At 43.0% G+C, this 22,567-nt stretch overlaps 1 protein-coding gene across 1 annotated transcript in view; it reads right to left on the reverse strand.

Moving 5' to 3' along the window:
• Positions 1–22,567, reverse strand: part of LOC124021679 (unconventional myosin-XV-like) — a gene marked incomplete at its 3' end in the record, with an annotated part of 187,428 nt that overhangs the window by 99,723 nt on the left and 65,138 nt on the right. Inside the window, 11 exon segments of the mRNA XM_046336788.1 lie at positions 4,923–4,957; positions 5,838–6,073; positions 8,157–8,252; positions 11,369–11,499; positions 11,898–11,979; positions 14,680–14,733; positions 15,084–15,168; positions 15,681–15,858; positions 17,028–17,143; positions 18,085–18,255; positions 18,663–18,895. Coding sequence (XP_046192744.1) covers positions 4,923–4,957; positions 5,838–6,073; positions 8,157–8,252; positions 11,369–11,499; positions 11,898–11,979; positions 14,680–14,733; positions 15,084–15,168; positions 15,681–15,858; positions 17,028–17,143; positions 18,085–18,255; positions 18,663–18,895 — 1,417 coding nt within the window.

Here is a 22,567-nt window from a genome sequence, read left to right on the forward strand (position 1 = left end):
GTCCTGACCATTGTAACAGTGTGTTGTCCTGACCATTGTAACAGTGTGTTGTCCTGACCATTGTAACAGTGTGTTGTCCTGACCATTGTAACAGTGTGTCTGTAACAGTCCAGTGTGTTGTCCTGACCATTGTAACAGTGTGTCTGTAGTAACAGTGTGTTGTCCTGACCATTGTAACAGTGTGTCTGTAGTCCAGTGTGTTGTCCTGACCATTGTAACAGTGTGTTGTCCTGACCATTGTAACAGTGTGTTGTCCTGACCATTGTAACAGTGTGTTGTCCTGACCATTGTAACAGTGTGTTGTCCTGACCATTGTAACAGTGTGTTGTCCTGACCATTGTAACAGTGTGTCTGTACAGTGACCCAGTGTGTTGTCCTGACCATTGTAACAGTGTGTTGTCCTGACCATTGTAACAGTGTGTCTGTAGTACAGTGTGTTGTCCTGACCATTGTAACAGTGTGTTGTCCTGACCATTGTAACAGTGTGTTGTCCTGACCATTGTAACAGTGTGTTGTCCTGACCATTGTAACAGTGTGTTGTCCTGACCATTGTAACAGTGTGTCTGTAGTCCAGTGTGTTGTCCTGACCATTGTAACAGTGTGTTGTCCTGACCATTGTAACAGTGTGTTGTCCTGACCATTGTAACAGTGTGTCTGTAGTAACAGTGTGTTGTCCTGACCATTGTAACAGTGTGTCTGTAGTCCATTGTAACAGTGTGTTGTCCTGACCATTGTAACAGTGTGTTGTCCTGACCATTGTAACAGTGTGTTGTCCTGACCATTGTAACAGTGTGTCTGTAGTCCAGTGTGTTGTCCTGACCATTGTAACAGTGTGTTGTCCTGACCATTGTAACAGTGTGTTGTCCTGACCATTGTAACAGTGTGTCTGTAGTCCAGTGTGTTGTCCTGACCATTGTAACAGTGTGTTGTCCTGACCATTGTAACAGTGTGTTGTCCTGACCATTGTAACAGTGTGTTGTCCTGACCATTGTAACAGTGTGTCTGTAGTAACAGTGTGTTGTCCTGACCATTGTAACAGTGTGTTGTCCTGACCATTGTAACAGTGTGTCTGTAGTCCAGTGTGTTGTCCTGACCATTGTAACAGTGTGTTGTCCTGACCATTGTAACAGTGTGTTGTCCTGACCATTGTAACAGTGTGTTGTCCTGACCATTGTAACAGTGTGTTGTCCTGACCATTGTAACAGTGTGTTGTCCTGACCATTGTAACAGTGTGTTGTCCTGACCATTGTAACAGTGTGTTGTCCTGACCATTGTAACAGTGTGTTGTCCTGACCATTGTAACAGTGTGTTGTCCTGACCATTGTAACAGTGTGTCTGTAGTCCAGTGTGTTGTCCTGACCATTGTAACAGTGTGTTGTCCTGACCATTGTAACAGTGTGTTGTCCTGACCATTGTAACAGTGTGTTGTCCTGACCATTGTAACAGTGTGTCTGTAGTCCAGTGTGTTGTCCTGACCATTGAAACAGTGTGTTGTCCTGACCATTGCAACAGTGTGTCTGTAGTCCAGTGTGTTGTCCTGACCATTGTAACAGTGTGTTGTCCTGACCATTGTAACAGTGTGTTGTCCTGACCATTGTAACAGTGTGTTGTCCTGACCATTGTAACAGTGTGTTGTCCTGACCATTGTAACAGTGTGTTGTCCTGACCATTGTAACAGTGTGTTGTCCTGACCATTGTAACAGTGTGTTGTCCTGACCATTGTAACAGTGTGTCTGTAGTACAGTGTGTTGTCCTGACCATTGTAACAGTGTGTCTGTAGTCCAGTGTGTTGTCCTGACCATTGTAACAGTGTGTCTGTAGTAACAGTGTGTTGTCCTGACCATTGTAACAACAGTGTGTTGTCCTGACCATTGTAACAGTGTGTTGTCCTGACCATTGTAACAGTGTGTTGTCTGACCATTGTAACAGTGTGTTGTCCTGACCATTGTAACAGTGTGTTGTCCTGACCATTGTAACAGTGTGTTGTCCTGACCATTGTAACAGTGTGTTGTCCTGACCATTGTAACAGTGTGTCTGTAGTCCAGTGTGTTGTCCTGACCATTGTAACAGTGTGTTGTCCTGACCATTGTAACAGTGTGTCTGTAGTACAGTGTGTTGTCCTGACCATTGTAACAGTGTGTTGTCCTGACCATTGTAACAGTGTGTTGTCCTGACCATTGTAACAGTGTGTCTGTAGTACAGTGTGTTGTCCTGACCATTGTAACAGTGTGTTGTCCTGACCATTGTAACAGTGTGTTGTCCTGACCATTGTAACAGTGTGTTGTCCTGACCATTGTAACAGTGTGTTGTCCTGACCATTGTAACAGTGTGTCTGTCCTGACCATTGTAACAGTGTGTTGTCCTGACCATTGTAACAGTGTGTTGTCCTGACCATTGTAACAGTGTGTTGTCCTGACCATTGTAACAGTGTGTTGTCCTGACCATTGTAACAGTGTGTTGTCCTGACCATTGTAACAGTGTGTTGTCCTGACCATTGTAACAGTGTGTTGTCCTGACCATTGTAACAGTGTGTTGTCCTGACCATTGTAACAGTGTGTCTGTAGTACAGTGTGTTGTCCTGACCATTGTAACAGTGTGTTGTCCTGACCATTGTAACAGTGTGTTGTCCTGACCATTGTAACAGTGTGTTGTCCTGACCATTGTAACAGTGTGTTGTCCTGACCATTGTAACAGTGTGTCTGTAGTCCAGTGTGTTGTCCTGACCATTGTAACAGTGTGTCTGACCATAGTCCAGTGTGTTGTCCTGACCATTGTAACAGTGTGTTGTCCTGACCATTGTAACAGTGTGTTGTCCTGACCATTGTAACAGTGTGTCTGTAGTCCAGTGTGTTGTCCTGACCATTGTAACAGTGTGTTGTCCTGACCATTGTAACAGTGTGTTGTCCTGACCATTGTAACAGTGTGTCTGTAACAGTGTGTTGTCCTGACCATTGTAACAGTGTGTTGTCCTGACCATTGTAACAGTGTGTTGTCCTGACCATTGTAACAGTGTGTCTGACCATTAGTCCAGTGTGTTGTCCTGACCATTGTAACAGTGTGTTGTCCTGACCATTGTAACAGTGTGTTGTCCTGACCATTGTAACAGTGTGTTGTCCTGACCATTGTAACAGTGTGTCTGTAGTGACCCAGTGTGTTGTCCTGACCATTGTAACAGTGTGTTGTCCTGACCATTGTAACAGTGTGTCTGTAGTAACAGTGTGTTGTCCTGACCATTGTAACAGTGTGTTGTCCTGACCATTGTAACAGTGTGTTGTCCTGACCATTGTAACAGTGTGTTGTCCTGACCATTGTAACAGTGTGTTGTCCTGACCATTGTAACAGTGTGTTGTCCTGACCATTGTAACAGTGTGTTGTCCTGACCATTGTAACAGTGTGTTGTCCTGACCATTGTAACAGTGTGTTGTCCTGACCATTGTAACAGTGTGTTGTCCTGACCATTGTAACAGTGTGTCTGTAGTAACAGTGTGTTGTCCTGACCATTGTAACAGTGTGTCTGTGTAACAGTGTGTTGTCCTGACCATTGTAACAGTGTGTTGTCCTGACCATTGTAACAGTGTGTTGTCCTGACCATTGTAACAGTGTGTCTGTAGTCCAGTGTGTTGTCCTGACCATTGTAACAGTGTGTTGTCCTGACCATTGCAACAGTGTGTCTGTAGTCCAGTGTGTTGTCCTGACCATTGTAACAGTGTGTTGTCCTGACCATTGTAACAGTGTGTTGTCCTGACCATTGTAACAGTGTGTTGTCCTGACCATTGTAACAGTGTGTTGTCCTGACCATTGTAACAGTGTGTTGTCCTGACCATTGTAACAGTGTGTTGTCCTGACCATTGTAACAGTGTGTTGTCCTGACCATTGTAACAGTGTGTCTGTAGTACAGTGTGTTGTCCTGACCATTGTAACAGTGTGTCTGTAGTACAGTGTGTTGTCCTGACCATTGTAACAGTGTGTCTGTAGTACAGTGTGTTGTCCTGACCATTGTAACAGTGTGTCTGTAGTACAGTGTGTTGTCCTGACCATTGTAACAGTGTGTTGTCCTGACCATTGTAACAGTGTGTTGTCCTGACCATTGTAACAGTGTGTTGTCCTGACCATTGTAACAGTGTGTTGTCCTGACCATTGTAACAGTGTGTTGTCCTGACCATTGTAACAGTGTGTTGTCCTGACCATTGTAACAGTGTGTCTGTAGTAACAGTGTGTTGTCCTGACCATTGTAACAGTGTGTTGTCCTGACCATTGTAACAGTGTGTCTGTAGTACAGTGTGTTGTCCTGACCATTGTAACAGTGTGTTGTCCTGACCATTGTAACAGTGTGTTGTCCTGACCATTGTAACAGTGTGTCTGACCATTGTAACAGTGTGTTGTCCTGACCATTGTAACAGTGTGTTGTCCTGACCATTGTAACAGTGTGTTGTCCTGACCATTGTAACAGTGTGTTGTCCTGACCATTGTAACAGTGTGTTGTCTGACCATTGTAACAGTGTGTTGTCCTGACCATTGTAACAGTGTGTCTGTAGTCCAGTGTGTTGTCCTGACCATTGTAACAGTGTGTCTGTAGTCCAGTGTGTTGTCCTGACCATTGTAACAGTGTGTTGTCCTGACCATTGTAACAGTGTGTTGTCTGACCATTGTAACAGTGTGTTGCCCTGACCATTGTAACAGTGTGTCTGTAGTACAGTGTGTTGTCCTGACCATTGTAACAGTGTGTCTGTAGTACAGTGTGTTGTCCTGACCATTGTAACAGTGTGTTGTCCTGACCATTGTAACAGTGTGTCTGTAGCACAGTGTGTTGAGCTCTCTTGTAACGGTTGCGGTCCATCCAGTAGACAGGGAGGGTAGGTCCGGGCGCCGTGGTAACCAAGTGAAGTCCTGTGCATTGACTGGAGTAGTGGTGTTGACCAAACAGTCATATCCTCCTGGACCGTAGTCTGAGACAAACCTAACCATTGTAACAGTGACACACAGACACACAGTACACAGTGTGACACACTGACCACACAGTGTGTCTGTAGTACAGTGTGTTGTCCTGACCATTGTAACAGTGTGTTGTCCTGACCATTGTAACACACACAGTGTGTTGTCACTGACCACACACACACACACACACACACACACACACACTGACACACACACACAACACACACACACACACACACACAAAGAGAACAACATAACACTTTCCAAATATGAAAACATTTACAACAATTTGTGTATCAGTGTGTGTGTGTGACCATTGTGTGTGTGTGTGTGTGTGTGTGTGTGTGTGTGTGTGTGTGTGTGTGTGTGTGTGTGACCATTGTAACAGTGTGTTGTCCTGACCATTGTAACAGTGTGTTGTCCTGACCATTGTAACAGTGTGTTGTCAGTGTGCATTGTGCGTGTGTTGTGTGATGTGTGTAACAGTGTGTTGTCCTGACCATTGTAACAGTGTGTTGTCCTGACCATTGTAACAGTGTGTGTCCTGACCATTGTAACAGTGTGTGTGTGTGACAGTGTGCGTGTGTGCGTGTGCGTGTGTGTGTGTGACCATTGTAACAGTGTGTTGTCCTGTGTGTGTGTTGTGTGTTGTGTGTGTTGTGTGACCATGTGTGTGTGTGTGTGTGTGTGTGTGTGTGTGTCCTGACCATTGTGTGTGTTGTGTGTTGTGTGTGTGTGTGTGTGTGTATCAGTGTGTGTGTGTGTGTGTGTGTGTGTGTGTGTGTGTGTGTGTGTGTGTGTGTGTGTGTGTGTGTGTGTGTGTGTGTGTGTGTGTGTGTGTGTGTGTGTGTGTGTGTGTGTGTGCGTGTGTGTGCGTGTGTGTGTGTGTGCGGGGGACCTACTTGAGGAGGTATTTTTCCAGCCGCTGCGAGGGAGGGAAGGAGGAGAGACAGGCAGAGAGGAGGAGCCACCCGCGTTCCGAGTTCTGAGGGTTGACGTTTCGCCAGACTTGATTGGCTACCTGTGCCAGGATCTCATCTCGGAGGCTCTGATTGGCCAGTCCTTTCTGGATGATGTAGTTCCCAAACAGGTTCTCCTGAGCTCCGTTCAGGTCGGGGTCCCCCATGAACCTCAGAATCTAGAAGAGAGAACACAGAACACACCATGTTACAGTATGGTTCAGTAGGGGGTAGAAGACTCATGAGACCAGAGGCCTACTAAAATGCAGGTACATTTACATTTACATTTAAGTCATTTGCAGGCTCTTATCCAGACGACACAAAGGGTACACAGGGTTACTCAGGGCAGAGCAAACAGTTGGTGCTACACCATGTTACAGTATGGTTCAGTAGGTTACAGTAGGCCTACTGGTAAAATGCAGTGGGTACCACAGGGTTACTCAGGGCAGAGCAAACAGTTGGTGGTACACCATGTTACAGTATGGTTCAGTAGGTTACAGTAGGCCTACTGGTAAAATGCAGTGGGTACCACAGGGTTACTCAGGGCAGAGCAAACAGTTGGTGGTACACCATGTTACAGTATGGTTCCATAGGCCTAGGCCTACTGGTATAATGCAGTGGGTACCACAGGGTTACTCAGGGCAGAGCAAACAGTTGGTGCTACACCATGTTACAGTATGGTTCAGTAGGTTACAGTAGGCCTACTGGTAAAATGCAGTGGGTACCACAGGGTTACTCAGGGCAGAGCAAACAGTTGGTGGTACACCATGTTACAGTATGGTTTCCAGTAGGCCTACTGGTAAAATGCAGTGGGTACCACAGGGTTACTCAGGGCAGAGCAAACAGTTGGTGCTACACCATGTTACAGTATGGTTCAGTAGGTTACAGTAGGCCTACTGGTAAAATGCAGTGGGTACCACAGGGTTACTCAGGGCAGAGCAAACAGTTGGTGCTACACCATGTTACAGTATGGTTCAGTAGGTTCCATAGGCCTACTGGTATAATGCAGTGGGTACCACAGGGTTACTCAGGGCAGAGCAAACAGTTGGTGGTACACCATGTTACAGTATGGTTCCATAGGCCTACTGGTATAATGCAGTGGGTACCACAGGGTTACTCAGGGCAGAGCAAACAGTTGGTGCTACACCATGTTACAGTATGGTTCAGTAGGTTACAGTAGGCCTACTGGTATAATGCAGTGGGTACCACAGGGTTACTCAGGGCAGAGCAAACAGTTGGTGGTACACCATGTTACAGTATGGTTCAGTAGGTTACAGTAGGCCTACTGGTAAAATGCAGTGGGTACCACAGGGTTACTCAGGGCAGAGCAAACAGTTGGTGGTACACCATGTTACAGTATGGTTCCATAGGCCTACTGGTATAATGCAGTGGGTACCACAGGGTTACTCAGGGCAGAGCAAACAGTTGGTGCTACACCATGTTACAGTATGGTTCAGTAGGTTACAGTAGGCCTACTGGTATAATGCAGTGGGTACCACAGGGTTACTCAGGGCAGAGCAAACAGTTGGTGCTACACCATGTTACAGTATGGTTCAGTAGGTTACAGTAGGCCTACTGGTAAAATGCAGTGGGTACCACAGGGTTACTCAGGGCAGAGCAAACAGTTGGTCTACACCATGTTACAGTATGGTTCAGTAGGTTACAGTAGGCCTACTGGTATAATGCAGTGGGTACCACAGGGTTACTCAGGGCAGAGCAAACTTCAGTTGGTGGTACAGTAACTGGAAAAGGTTGGGAACCACTGTTCTAGAAAGTAGTGTACAATGGAGAGGGTTCTAAAGGTGGGTTCTACAGAGGGTTCTAGATCATAGTTTTCCATAGAGACAGTTCTAAAGGTGGGTTCTGCAGAGGGTTCTAGATCATAGTGTTCCATATAGAGTGTTCTAAAGGTGGGTTCTATAGAGGGAGCGTAGTGTTCCATAGAGATGGTGCTAAAGGTGGGATCTACAGAGGGTTCTAGATCGTAGTGTTCCATAGAGAGGGTTCTAAAGGTGGGTTCTATAGAGGGTTCTAGAGCATAATGTACCATATAGAGGGTTCTAAAGGTGGGTTCTACAGAGGTTCTAGAGCGTAGTGTACCATAGAGAGGGTTCTAAAGGTGGGTTCTACAGAGCGTTCTAGAGCGTAGTGTACCATAGAGAAGGTTCTAAAGGTGGGTTCTACAGAGGGTTCTAGAGCATAGTGTACCATAGAGAGGGTTCTAAAGGTGGGTTCTACAGAGCGTTCTAGAGCGTAGTGTACCAGCATAAAGATGTCCACCGCTGGCTGATTCAGTTCCTCGTCCACCCGGGTCAGAGAGCTCTCCAGCGGAGCAAACAACATCCCAAACAGGGCTTCCTAAACACATCAACATGGGTTCACAACAGAACACTGAGCTCAACATTAACACATCAACATGGATTCACAACAGAACACTGAGCTCAACATCAACATGGATTCACAACTGAACACTGAGCTCAACATCAAACACACATCAACATGGATTCACAACTGAACACTGAGCTCAACATCAAACACATCAACATGGATTCACAACTGAACACTGAGCTCAACATCAAACACACATCAACACATATTCACAACAGAACACTGAGCTCAACATTAACACGGATTCACAACTAAACACTGAGCTCAACATTAACACGGATTCACAACTAAACACTGAGCTCATCATTAACACGGATTCACAACTGAACACTGAGCTCAACATCAAATACACATCAACATGGATTCACAACTAAACACTGAGCTCAACATTAACACGGATTCACAACTAAACACTGAGCTCAACATTAACACGGATTCACAACTGAACACTGAGCTCAACATCAAACACATCAACATGGATTCACAACTGAACACTGAGCTCAACATCAAACACACATCAACACATATTCACAACAGAACACTGAGCTCAACATTAACACGGATTCACAACAGAACACTGAGCTCAACATCAAACACATCAACATGGATTCACAACTGAACACTGAGCTCAACATCAACACGGATTCACAACTGAACACTGAGCTCAACATCAAACACACAACACAGATTCACAACTGAACACTGAGCTCAACATCAACACGGATTCACAACTGAACACTGAGCTCAACATCAAACACACAACACAGATTCACAACTGAACACTGAGCTCAACATTAACATGGATTCACAACTGAACACTGAGCTCAACATCAACATGGATTCACAACTGAACACTGAGCTCAACATCAACACGGATTCACAACTGAACACTGAGCTCAACATCAACATGGATTCACAACTAAACACTGAGCTCAACATTCAACTAAACACTGAGCTCAACATCAAACACATCAACATGGATTCAACACATTAACACGGATTCACAACTGAACACTGAGCTCAACATCAAACACACAACATGGATTCACAACTGAACACTGAGCTCAACATTAACATGGATTCACAACTGAACACTGAGCTCAACATCAAACACACAACAGATTCACAACTGAACACTGAGCTCAACACACATTCAAACACTGAGCTCAACATGGATTCACAACTGAACACTGAGCTCAACATCAACACGGATTCACAACTGAACACTGAGCTTAACATCAACATGGATTCACAACTAAACACTGAGCTCAACATCAAACACACATCAACACATATTCACAACTGAACACTGAGCTCAACATTAACACGGATTCACAACTGAACACTGAGCTCAACATCAAACACACATCAACATGGATTCACAACTGAACACTGAGCTCAACATTAACATGGATTCACAACTGAACACTGAGCTCAACATTAACATGGATTCACAACTGAACACTGAGCTCAACATCAAACACACAACACAGATTCACAACTGAACACTGAGCTCAACATTAACACGGATTCACAACTGAACACTGAGCTCAACATTAACACGGATTCACAACTAAACACTGAGCTCAACATCAAACACACATCAACACATATTCACAACTGAACACTGAGCTCAACATTAACATGGATTCACAACTGAACACTGAGCTCAACATCAAACACATCAACATGGATTCACAACTGAACACTGAGCTCAACATCAACACGGATTCACAACAGAACACTGAGCTCAACATCAAACACATCAACATGGATTCACAACTGAACACTGAGCTCAACATCAAACACATCAACATGGATTCACAACTGAACACTGAGCTCAACATCAACACATCAACATGGATTCACAACTGAACACTGAGCTCAACATCAACATGGATTCACAACTGAACACTGAGCTCAACATTAACACGGATTCACAACTAAACACTGAGCTCAACATCAAACACATCAACACGGATTCACAACAGAACACTGAGCTCAACATCAACACATATTCACAACAGAACACTGAGCTCAACATCAACATGGATTCACAACTGAACACTGAGCTCAACATAAAACACATCAACATGGATTCACAACTGAACACTGAGCTCAACATCAACATGGATTCACAACTGAACACTGAGCTCAACATCAACATGGATTCACAACTGAACACTGAGCTCAACATCAAACACATCAACATGGATTCACAACAGAACACTGAGCTCAACATCAACACATATTCACAACAGAACACTGAGCTCAACATCAACATGGATTCACAACTGAACACTGAGCTCATAAAAACATCAACATGGATTCACAACTGAACACTGAGCTCAACATCAACATGGATGAACACTGAGCTCAACATCAACACGGATTCACAACTAAACACTGAGCTCAACATAAAACACATATTCACAACTGAACACTGAGCTCAACATCAACATGGATTCACAACTGAACACTGAGCTCAACATCAACACATCAACATGGATTCACAACAGAACACTGAGCTCAACATTAACACATCAACATGGATTCACAACTGAACACTGAGCTCAACATCAACACATCAACATGGATTCACAACAGAACACTGAGCTCAACATCAACACATCAACATGGATTCACAACAGAACACTGAGCTCAACATCAACACATCAACATGGATTCACAACAGAACACTGAGCTCAACATCAACACATCAACATGGATTCACAACAGAACACTGAGCTCAACATCAACATGGATTCACAACTAAACACTGAGCTCAACATCAACATGGATTCACAACTGAACACTGAGCTCAACATCAACATGGATTCACAACTGAACACTGAGCTCAACATCAACACAGATTCACAACTGAACACTGAGCTCAACATCAAACACATCAACATGGATTCACAACTGAACACTGAGCTCAACATCAACATGGATTCACAACTGAACACTGAGCTCAACATCAACATGGATTCACAACTGAACACTGAGCTCAACATCAACACAGATTCACAACAGAACACTGAGCTCAACATCAAACACACGTTTTAATAACGGTGTGTTCTCACCCTGAAGATGGTCCTTATGTAGTGAGTGATGAGGTAGTTGTTGATGTTCAAAGGCAGAGTCAGCTGAGGATCCACCTGGACCTTAGGGGCCTGGACCAGAGCTAGGCACTCAGAGTGGAGCTCCCTGCCACCTAGACACACAGAGAGACGTGAGGAGCTGGACAAGAGCTAGGCACTCAGAGTGGAGCTCCCTGCCACCTAGACACACAGAGAGATGTGAGGAGCTGGACCAGAGATAGACTGCGAGATGTGAGGAGCTGGACCAGAGATAAACACTCAGAGTGGAGCTCCCTGCCACCTTGACATAGAGAGAGATGTGAGGATCTGGACCAGAGCTAGACAGGGAGATGGGAGGAGATGGACCAGAGCAAGACAGAGAGATGGGAGGAGCTGGACCAGAACTAGACAGAGAGATGGGAGGAGCTGGACCAGAGCTAGACAGCGAGATGGGAGGAGCTGGACCAGAGCTAGACAGAGAGATGGGAGGAGCTGGACCAGAGCTAGTGTGTTATTCAGGATAATAGCCTACCTGCTGTAGCCTGCAGCAGAAACCCCAACTCAGCAGGGATGGGCAGAGTTGTAACGTTCACCACTTCTCTGTTGGCCCGCTCCTACACAGAGGGGTTAGAGGTCAGGAGTCAGTCAAGGGTTCAGATCAAATCTAGAGTCACCACATTTAAAACACTCAAATGAGGGACAATATATTCTATTATTCTATTATTCTGGTGTTCTACAATTCTAATATTCTAGTATTGCATTATTATAAAATTATATTATTATATTATTCCTTTATTATGATATTCTAGTATTCTATAATTTTTGAATTCAATTATTCAATTATTCTACTATTCCAGTATTATAGTATTCTACTATTCTAGAATTCTATTATCCTAGTATTCTAGAATTCTTAGTATTTTTAGTATTCTATTATTCTATTATTCTAGTATTCTGGTATTCTAATATTCTAGTATACTAGTATTCTAGTATTCCAGTAGTCTAATATTATAGTATTCTAATATTCTTGTATTCTAGTATTCGAGTACTATAGTTTTCTAATATTCTAGAATTCTAGTATTCCAGTATTCTATTATTCTAATATTCTAGTATTCCAGTATTCTAATATTCTAGTATTGTATTATTCCAGGATTCTAGTATTCTGGTATTCTAATATTCTAGTATTGTAGTATTCTAGTATTCCAGTATTCCATTATTATAATATTCCATTATTCTAGTATTCTAGTATTATATTATTCTAGGATGCTAATATTTTTAGAATTCTAGTATTCTAATATTCTAGTATTCTATTATTCTAGTATTCTATTATTATATTATTCTAATATTCTAGTATTCTAGTAATCTAAAATTCTAGTATTGCATTATTATAAGATTCTAGTAGTATAGTATTATATTATTCTAGTATTCTTGTATTATATTATTCCAGCATTATAGTATTCTATTATTCTAGTATTCTATTATTCTAGTTTTACATTATTATAATATTATAATATTATAATATTCTAGTATTCTAATATTCTAATATTATATTATTCTAGTATTCTATTATTCTAGTATTCTATTATTCTAGTTTTACATTATTATAATATTATAATATTATAATATTCTAGTATTCTAATATTCTAATATTATATTATTCTAGTATTCTAATATTCTAGTATTCCATTATGATAATATTATAATATTCTAGTATCCTAATATTCTAGTATTCTAATATTCTAGTATTCAGGTGTTCCATTATTATTGTATTCTAATATTCTACTATTCTAGTATTCTAATTTTCTAGTACTCCATTAATATAATATTATATTATTCTATTATGCCAGTATTCCATTATTATAATATTATAGTGTTCTAATATTCTAGTTTTCCATTATTCTAATATCCTAATATTCTGATATTCTAAAATGCTAGTATTTTAATATTCTAATATTCTATTTTTATAATATTCTAGTATTCAGGTATTCCATTATTATTGTATTCTAATATTCTAGTATTCTAGTATTCTAATTTTCTAGTACTCTATTAATATAATACAATATTATTATATTATGCCTGTATTCTATTATTATAATATTCTAGTGTTGTAATATTCTAGTTTTCCAAAATTCTAATATTCTAATATTCCATTATTATAATATTATAATTCTAGTATTCTGATATTTTAGTTTTCTATTTGTATAATATTCTAGTATTCTGGTATTCCATTATTTTTGTATTCTAATAATCTAGTATTCTAATTGTCTAGTATTCCATTTTTATAATATTATATTATTCCAGTATTCCAATTTTACAATATTCTAGTATTCTAGTATTCTATTATTCTAGTATTCTTAGTATTTTTAGTATTATATTAGTCTGGTATTCTTGTATTCTTGTATTCTATTACTCTAGTATTCTAGTATTCTAATATTCTAGTATTCTAGAATTCTTGTATTATAATATTCTAGTATTCCATTATCATACTATTATAATATTCTAGTCTTCTAATAATCCAGTATTCTAATATTCCAGTATTCTAATATTCTTGTATTCTAGTGTTATAATACTCCAATACACTAGTATTCTAATATTCTAATATTCCAGTATCCTAATATTCCAGTATTCTAGTATTCTAGTGTTATAATACTCCAATACTCTAGTATTCTAGTATTCTAATATTCTAGTATTCTATTATTCAAATATTCTAATATTCCATTATTATAATATTATAATACTCTGGTATTCCATTATTATAATATTCTAGTATTCTATTACTATTATATTATAGCATGCCATTATTATGAGATTCTACTATTCCATTATTATTGTATTCTAATTTGTAGTATTCTAGTATTCTAGTATTCTAATGTTATAATATTCCTCCATTATTATGGAAGATTATTATTCTAATATTCTAATATTATTCCATTATTCCAGTATTCTAGTATTTTATTATTCTAGTATTCCAGTATTCTAGGATTCCTGTATTATATTTCTCCAACTCTCAACAGTAAGTTACCCTGACAGTTAGCAAAAATACCCCCCCCGATACACAGAATATATTTTCATAAGCGCAAGGTGATTGAAAGAGACTGGTTAGAATGTCTAACTGAAATACGGGACAAATCCACCTTTTTCCCCCACAGTTTACTGATGTTTGAATTTGTTGATGAAACCCGGGACATGATTGTTTGATTGCAGGACATGGGGTCAAAGTGTCAAAGTGAGGGACTGTCACGCACATTCCAGGACATGTGGTAACACTAATTCACCAATCAGAGGTGGAGTCAGAAGGAAAGGGACGAGGTCTTTACCTCCTCTATCCTCCTGAACTCCTCCTCGGCTCTCCTGATTGGCTCGATCTCCGCCTGAAAGGAACCCAAACATTAAACACTCATCACTCAATCCCTTCTGTTTCGGACCCTGGTGTGTGTGTGTGTGTGTCCATCCCTGTGTGTGTGTCCGTCTGTGTGTGTGTGTGTGTGTGTCTGTCCATGTGTGTGTGTGTGTGTGTGTGTGTGTCCGTCCCTGTGTGTGTTCCGTGTGTGTGTGTGTGTGTGTGTGTGTGTGTGTGTGTGTGTGTGTGTGTGTGTGTGTGTGTGTGTGTGTGTGTGTGTGTGTGTGTGTGTGTGTGTGTGTGTGTGTGTGTGTGTGTGTCTGTCCATGTCTGTGTGTGTCCATCCCTGTGTGTGTGTCTGTCTGTGTGTGTGTGTGTTACCTTCACATAGCTTCGACGGTTGATGTAGAGCAACACGATGGAACGGAACTTGATGAGGTACTTCCTCTTCAGAGCAAACCTCTTCCTGTTTACAGAGAGACATGCTCTGATTGGCTGATTACAGAGAGAGAGACAGGGTCTGACTGGCTATTTAGAGAGAGACAAGCTCCGATAAACTGTTTTACAGGAAGACATGCTCTGATTGGCTGTTTACAGAGAGAGAGACGGGGTTTGATTGGACAAAACCATAAGAACTTTACAGAAGGAAAAAAGTGTGTGTGTGTGTGTGTGTGTGTGTGTGTGTGTGTGTGTGTGTGTGTGTGTGTGTGTGTGTGTGTGTGTGTGTGTGTGTGTGTGTGTGTGTGTGTGTGTGTGTGTGTGTGTGTGTGTGTGTGTTACCTTGCCAGGTGTCCTCTACAGTAGGTCTGTAGATGAATCATGGTGTTTTAGCGGTGTGTGTGTGTGTGTGTGTGTGTGTGTGTGTGTGTGTGTGTGTGTGTGTGTGTGTGTGTGTGTGCGTGCGTGCGTGCGTGCGTGCGTGCGTGCGTGCGTGCGTGCGTGCGTGCGTGCGTGCGTGTGTGTGTGTGTGTGTGTTACCTTGCCAGGTGTCCTCTACAGTAGGTCTGTAGTTGAATCATGGTGTTTCGGAACTTGTTCCGTCTCTTCCTGATGAAGTACAGCCGTGTGTAGCGCTGCAGGGTCACGGCGGCCACGTGGAACACCAGATCACGCTTCCACTCCATCAGTTGGTACAGATCCTCCTTCAGGAACATCTACACATGGGGATCACCAGATCACCCTTCCTCTCCAACAGCTCCTCCTTCAGGAACATCTACACATGGGGACACTAGATCACCCTTCCTCTCCTACAGCTCCTCCTTCAGGAACATCTACACATGGGGACACTAGATCACCCTTCAACTCCTACAGCTCCTCCTTCAGGAACATCTACACATGGGGACACTAGATCACCCTTCAACTCCTACAGCTCCTCCTTCAGGAACATCTACACATGGGGACACTAGATCACCCTTCCTCTCCTACAGCTCCTCCTTCAGGAACATCTACACATGGGGACACTAGATCACCCTTCCTCTCCCAGCTCCTCCTTCAGGAACATCTACACATGGGGACACTAGATCACCCTTCCTCTCCTACAGCTCCTCCTTCAGGAACATCTACACATGGGGACACTAGATCACCCTTCCTCTCCTACAGCTCCTCCTTCAGGAACATCTACACATGGGGACACTAGATCACCCTTCCTCTCCTACAGCTGGTACACCTCCTCCTTCAGGAACATCTACACATGGGGACACTAGATTACCCTACCTCTCCAACTTAGCATGTCAGTTAAGAACAAATTCTTATTTACAATGACTACACCGGCCAAACCCGGGCGACGCTGGTATATATGGGACTCTCCATCACGGCCGGTTGTGGTGCAGCTGGAATCAAACCATGGTGTCTGTAGTGACGAGTCCAGCGCTGAGATGCAGTGCCTTAGACCGCTGCATCACTCGAGAAATGACCACTAATACAGGTGTGCCAAGCTTGTAGCGTCAACACAGCCCCCCACCCCTCCTCACCTTGGTAACTCCTACTTGGTATGTTCCAGGTTTAACAGGACAGAGTTTATAGATCATCTCAACACAGCCCCCCCACCCCTCCTCACCTTGGTAACTCCTACTTGGTATGTTCCAGGTTTAACAGGACAGAGTTTATAAATCATCTGAACACAGCCCCCCACCCCTCCTCACCTTGGTAACTCCTACTTGGTATGTTCCAGGTTTAACAGGACAGAGTTTATAGATCATCTCAACACAGCCCCCTCCTCCTCACCTTGGTAACTCCTACTTGGTATGTTCCAGGTTTAACAGGGCAGAGTTTATAGATCATCTCAACACAGCCCCCCCCCCCACCCCTTGGTATGTTCCTCACCATTGGTAACTCCTACTTGGTATGTTCCAGGTTTAACAGGACAGAGTTTATAGATCATCTCAACACAGGTCTCCCCGTCCGCTGGAGGTACCTCCTTTAGACACAGTAACGCCTTGTACCTGAGGAACACACACACACTTTATATGTAGCACAGCAACATCGTTCCTGGTCTGGACAACACTGATCTCAGACCAGAGGAAGTACCACCTCCTAGGAGACCACAGGAGAGACTCATGGACAACACTGGTCTCAGACCAGAGGAAGTACCACCTCCTAGGAGACCACAGGAGAGATTCATGGACAACACTGGTCTCAGACCAGAGGAAGTACCACCTCCTAGGAGACCACAGGAGAGATTAATGGACAATACTGGTCTCAGACCAGAGGAAGTACCACCTCTTGGAAGACTAAAGAAGTGATTAATGGACAATACTGGTCTCAGACCAGAGGAAGTACCACCTCTTGGAAGACTAAAGAAGTGATTAATGGACAACACTGGTCTCAGACCAGAGGAAGTACCACCTCTTGGAAGACTAAAGAAGTGATTAATGGACAACACTGGTCTCAGACCAGAGGAAGTACCACCTCTTGGAAGACTAAAGAAGTGATTAATGGACAACACTGATCTCAGACCAGAGGAAGTACCACCTCTTGGAAGACTAAAGAAGTGATTCATGGACAACACTGGTCTCAGACCAGAGGAAGTACCACCTCTTGGAAGACTAAAGAAGTGATTCATGGACAACACTGGTCTCAGACCAGAGGAAGTACCACCTCTTGGAAGACTAAAGAAGTGATTAATGGACAACACTGGTCTCAGACCAGAGGAAGTACCACCTCTTGGAAGACTAAAGAAGTGATTAATGGACAACACTGGTCTCAGACCAGAGGAAGTACCACCTCTTGGAAGACTAAAGAAGTGATTAATGGACAACACTGGTCTCAGAGGACGAGCTGCCCTGAACAACAGAGAGCTACGGCATATTATTAGTCTGGGCCGCCAAAAGCAAATAAGTGAGTGATGCCACTAAAGGCTGTGACTTCCTGTCATGTGACCCACCTGGTGAGGAATTGGTAGAAGGGTATTCTGATTGGGTATCCCTCCTTCCTGATGCGTATGGTCTCCAGGATACCAGAGTAACGTAGTTGAGTCTTCACCAGCTCCATCTCAAACTGGCCCGGCTCCTTGTGCTGGTTTGGCTTGATGCAACGTACAAAGTACGGGTTACATCTGTAGAGACACACTTAGAATGTAAAACCTTTAACCTTAGCATGAGGAACGTAGAACTCTAGAATGCTGTACTCAGAACTCTAGAACCCCAGAACCCGGAAGCCCAGAACCCTAGAATTAGAACCATAGAATGCTGTACTCAGAACTCTAGAACCCCAGAACTCGGAAGCCCAGAACCCTAGAATTAGAACCATAGAATGCTGTACTCAGAACTCTAGAACCCCAGAACTCGGAAGCCCAGAACCCTAGAATTAGAACCATAAAATGCTGGACAGGATATAGTCTTAAAAATTCTAGGGCACCAATTGGTTGAATAAATGTTTTCATTTCAACGTGGAATAGACATTGAATTGTCCGTGCCGAATGGGTATGTAGTATATAACGGCAGAACCCCCTAGAACCCTGACCTCTCCATCTTCTCCACCAGGTCCTGCAGACTGCTCTGGAACTTGGCGCTGACGGTGTTGCTGGCGAGGCGGCGGGCGGTGGAGCCCCTCCTGGCGGCAGAACGCTGCTGAGACGCCAGACCCTCACTGTGTTGGAGGAACAGGTTGGACACCATGCGGTTCTTACTGCTACTGAACAGCTCCAGAACGTCCTGACGCACCAGGTCAAAGTTCTTATGGAGGAACTTATGCACCTAGAACAGGGGGAGGGGAGATAATGTTAGGAGGACATCAACAGGGGGAGGGGAGATAATGTTATAACATCAACATGGGGAGGGTAGATAATGTTAGGAGGACATCAACAGGGGAGGGGAGATCATGTTAGGAGGACATCAACAGGGGAGGGGAGATAATGTTAGGGGGACAACAACAGGGGGATGGTAGATAATGTTAGGAGAACATCAACAGGGGAGGGTAGATAATGTTATAACATCAACAGGGGATGGTAGATAATGTTAGGAGGACATCAACAGGGGATGGTAGATAATGTTAGGAGGACATCAACAGGGGAGGGTAGATAATGTTATAACATCAACAGGGGAGGGTAGATAATGTTAGGAGGACATCAACAGGGGATGGTAGATAATGTTAGGAGGACATCAACAGGGGGAGGGTAGATAATGTTAGGAGGACATCAACAGGGGAGGGTAGATAATGTTAGGAGGACATCAACAGGGGAGGGTAGATAATGTTAGGAGAACATCAACTGGGGGATGGTAGATAATGTTAGGAGAACATCAACTGGGGGATGGTAGATAATGTTAGGAGGACATCAACAGGGGAGGGCAGATAATGTTATAACATCAACAGGGGAGGGTAGATAATGTTATAACATCAACAGGGGGGATGGTAGATAATGTTATAACATCAACAGGAGGATGGTAGATAATGTTATAACATCAACAGGGGGATGGTAGATAATGTTAGGAGGACATCAACAGGGGGATGGTAGATAATGTTAGGAGGACATCAACAGGGGAGGGTAGGTAATGTTAGGAGGACATCAACAGGGGAGGGTAGATAATGTTATAACATCAACAGGGGGATGTAGATAATGTTAGGAGGACATCAACAGGGGGATGGTAGATAATGTTAGGAGGACATCAACAGGGGGATGGTAGATAATGTTAGGAGGACATCAACAGGGGAGGGTAGGTAATGTTAGGAGGACATCAACAGGGGGAGGGAGATCATGTTATAACATCAACAGAGGGAGGGTAGATAATGTTAGGAGGACATCAACAGGGGAGGGTGGATAATGTTATAACATCAACAGGGGAGGGTAGATAATGTTAGGAGAACATCAACAGGGGAGGGGTGATAATGTTAGGAGGACATCAACAGGGGAGGGTAGATAATGTTAGGAGGACATCAACAGGGGGAGGGTAGATAATGTTATAACATCAACAGGGGAGGGTAGATAATGTTAGGAGGACATCAACAGGGGAGGGTAGATAATGTTATAACATCAACAGGGGAGGGTAGATAATGTTAGGAGGACATCAACAGGGGATGGTAGATAATGTTAGGAGGACATCAACAGGGGAGGGTAGATAATGTTAGGAGGACATCAACAGGGGAGGGTAGATAATGTTAGGAGGACATCAACAGGGGGATGGTAGATAATGTTAGGAGGACATCAACAGGGGGAGGGTAGATAATGTTAGGAGGACATCAACAGGGGAGGGTAGATAATGTTAGGAGGACATCAACAGGGGGATGGTAGATAATGTTAGGAGAACATCAACAGGGGAGGGTAGATAATGTTAGGAGGACATCAACAGGGGAGGGGTGATAATGTTATAACATCAACAGGGGAGGGTAGATAATGTTAGGAGAACATCAACAGGGGGAGGGTAGATAATGTTATAACATCAACAGGGGAGGGGAGATAATGTTAGGAGGACATCAACAGGGGGAGGGTAGATAATGTTATAACATCAACAGGGGAGGGTAGATAATGTTATAACATCAACAGGGGGATGGTAGATAATGTTATAACATCAACAGGGGGATGGTAGATAATGTTAGGAGGACATCAACAGGGGGATGGTAGATAATGTTAGGAGGACATCAACAGGGGGATGGTAGATAATGTTAGGAGAACATCAACAGGGGGAGGGTAGATAATGTTAGGAGGACATCAACAGGGAGAGGGGTGATAATGTTATAACATCAACAGGGGGAGGGTAGATAATGTTAGGAGAACATCAACAGGGGAGGGTAGATAATGTTATAACATCAACAGGGGAGGGAGATAATGTTAGGAGGACATCAACAGGGGAGGGTAGATAATGTTATAACATCAACAGGGGAGGGTAGATAATGTTATAACATCAACAGGGGGATGGTAGATAATGTTATAACATCAACAGGGGATGGTAGATAATGTTAGGAGGACATCAACAGGGGGATGGTAGATAATGTTAGGAGGACATCAACAGGGGGATGGTAGGTAATGTTAGGAGGACATCAACAGGGGGAGGGTAGATAATGTTATAACATCAACAGGGGGATGTAGATAATGTTAGGAGGACATCAACAGGGGATGGTAGATAATGTTAGGAGGACATCAACAGGGGATGGTAGATAATGTTAGGAGGACATCAACAGGGGAGGGTAGGTAATGTTAGGAAGACATCAACAGGGGGAGGGTAGGTAATGTTAGGAGGACATCAACAGGGGAGGGTAGATAATGTTATAACATCAACAGGGGATGTAGATAATGTTAGGAGGACATCAACAGGGGATGGTAGATAATGTTAGGAGGACATCAACAGGGGATGGTAGATAATGTTAGGAGGACATCAACAGGGGAGGGTAGGTAATGTTAGGAAGACATCAACAGGGGAGGGTAGATAATGTTATAACATCAACAGGGGGATGGTAGATAATGTTATAACATCAACAGGGGGAGGGTAGATAATGTTAGGAGAACATCAACAGGGGGAGGGTAGATAATGTTAGGGGGACATCAACAGGGGAGGGAGATAATGTTAGGAGGACATCAACAGGGGAGGGTAGATAATGTTATAACATCAACAGGGGGAGGGAGATAATGAGGACATCAACAGGGGAGGGTAGATAATGTTAGGAGGACATCAACAGGGGAGGGTAGATAATGTTATAACATCAACAGGGGAGGGAGATAATGTTAGGAGGACATCAACAGGGGAGGGTAGATAATGTTATAACATCAACAGGGGATGGTAGATAATGTTATAACATCAACAGGGGGAGGGTAGATAATTTTAGGAGGACATCAAAAGGGGAGGGTAGATAATGTTATAACATCAACAGGGGAGGATAGATAATGTTATAACATCAACAGGGGAGGGTAGATAATGTTATAACATCAACAGGGGATGGTAGATAATGTTATAACATCAACAGGGGGATGGTAGATAATGTTATAACATCAACAGAGGGAGGGTAGATAATATTATAACATCAACAGGGGGATGGTAGATAATGTTATAACATCAACAGGGGATGGTAGATAATGTTAGGAGGACATCAACAGGGGGAGGGTAGATAATGTTATAACATCAACAGGGGGAGGGTAGATAATGTTAGGAGAACATCAACAGGGGAGGGTAGATCATGTTAGGAGGACATCAACAGGGGAGGGTAGATAATGTTAGGAGGACATCAACAGGGGAGGGTAGGTAATGTTAGGAGGACATCAAAAGGGGAGGGTAAATAATGTTATAACATCAACAGGGGAGGGTAGATAATGTTAGGAGGACATCAACAGGGGAGGGTAGATAATGTTATTACATCAACAGGGGGAGGTAGATAATGTTATAACATCAACAGGGGAGGGTAGATAATGTTATAACATCAACAGAGGGAGGGTAGATAAT

This window comes from Oncorhynchus gorbuscha, unplaced genomic scaffold (genome assembly GCF_021184085.1).
Source record: "Oncorhynchus gorbuscha isolate QuinsamMale2020 ecotype Even-year unplaced genomic scaffold, OgorEven_v1.0 Un_scaffold_1159, whole genome shotgun sequence".
NCBI lineage: Eukaryota > Metazoa > Chordata > Actinopteri > Salmoniformes > Salmonidae > Oncorhynchus > Oncorhynchus gorbuscha.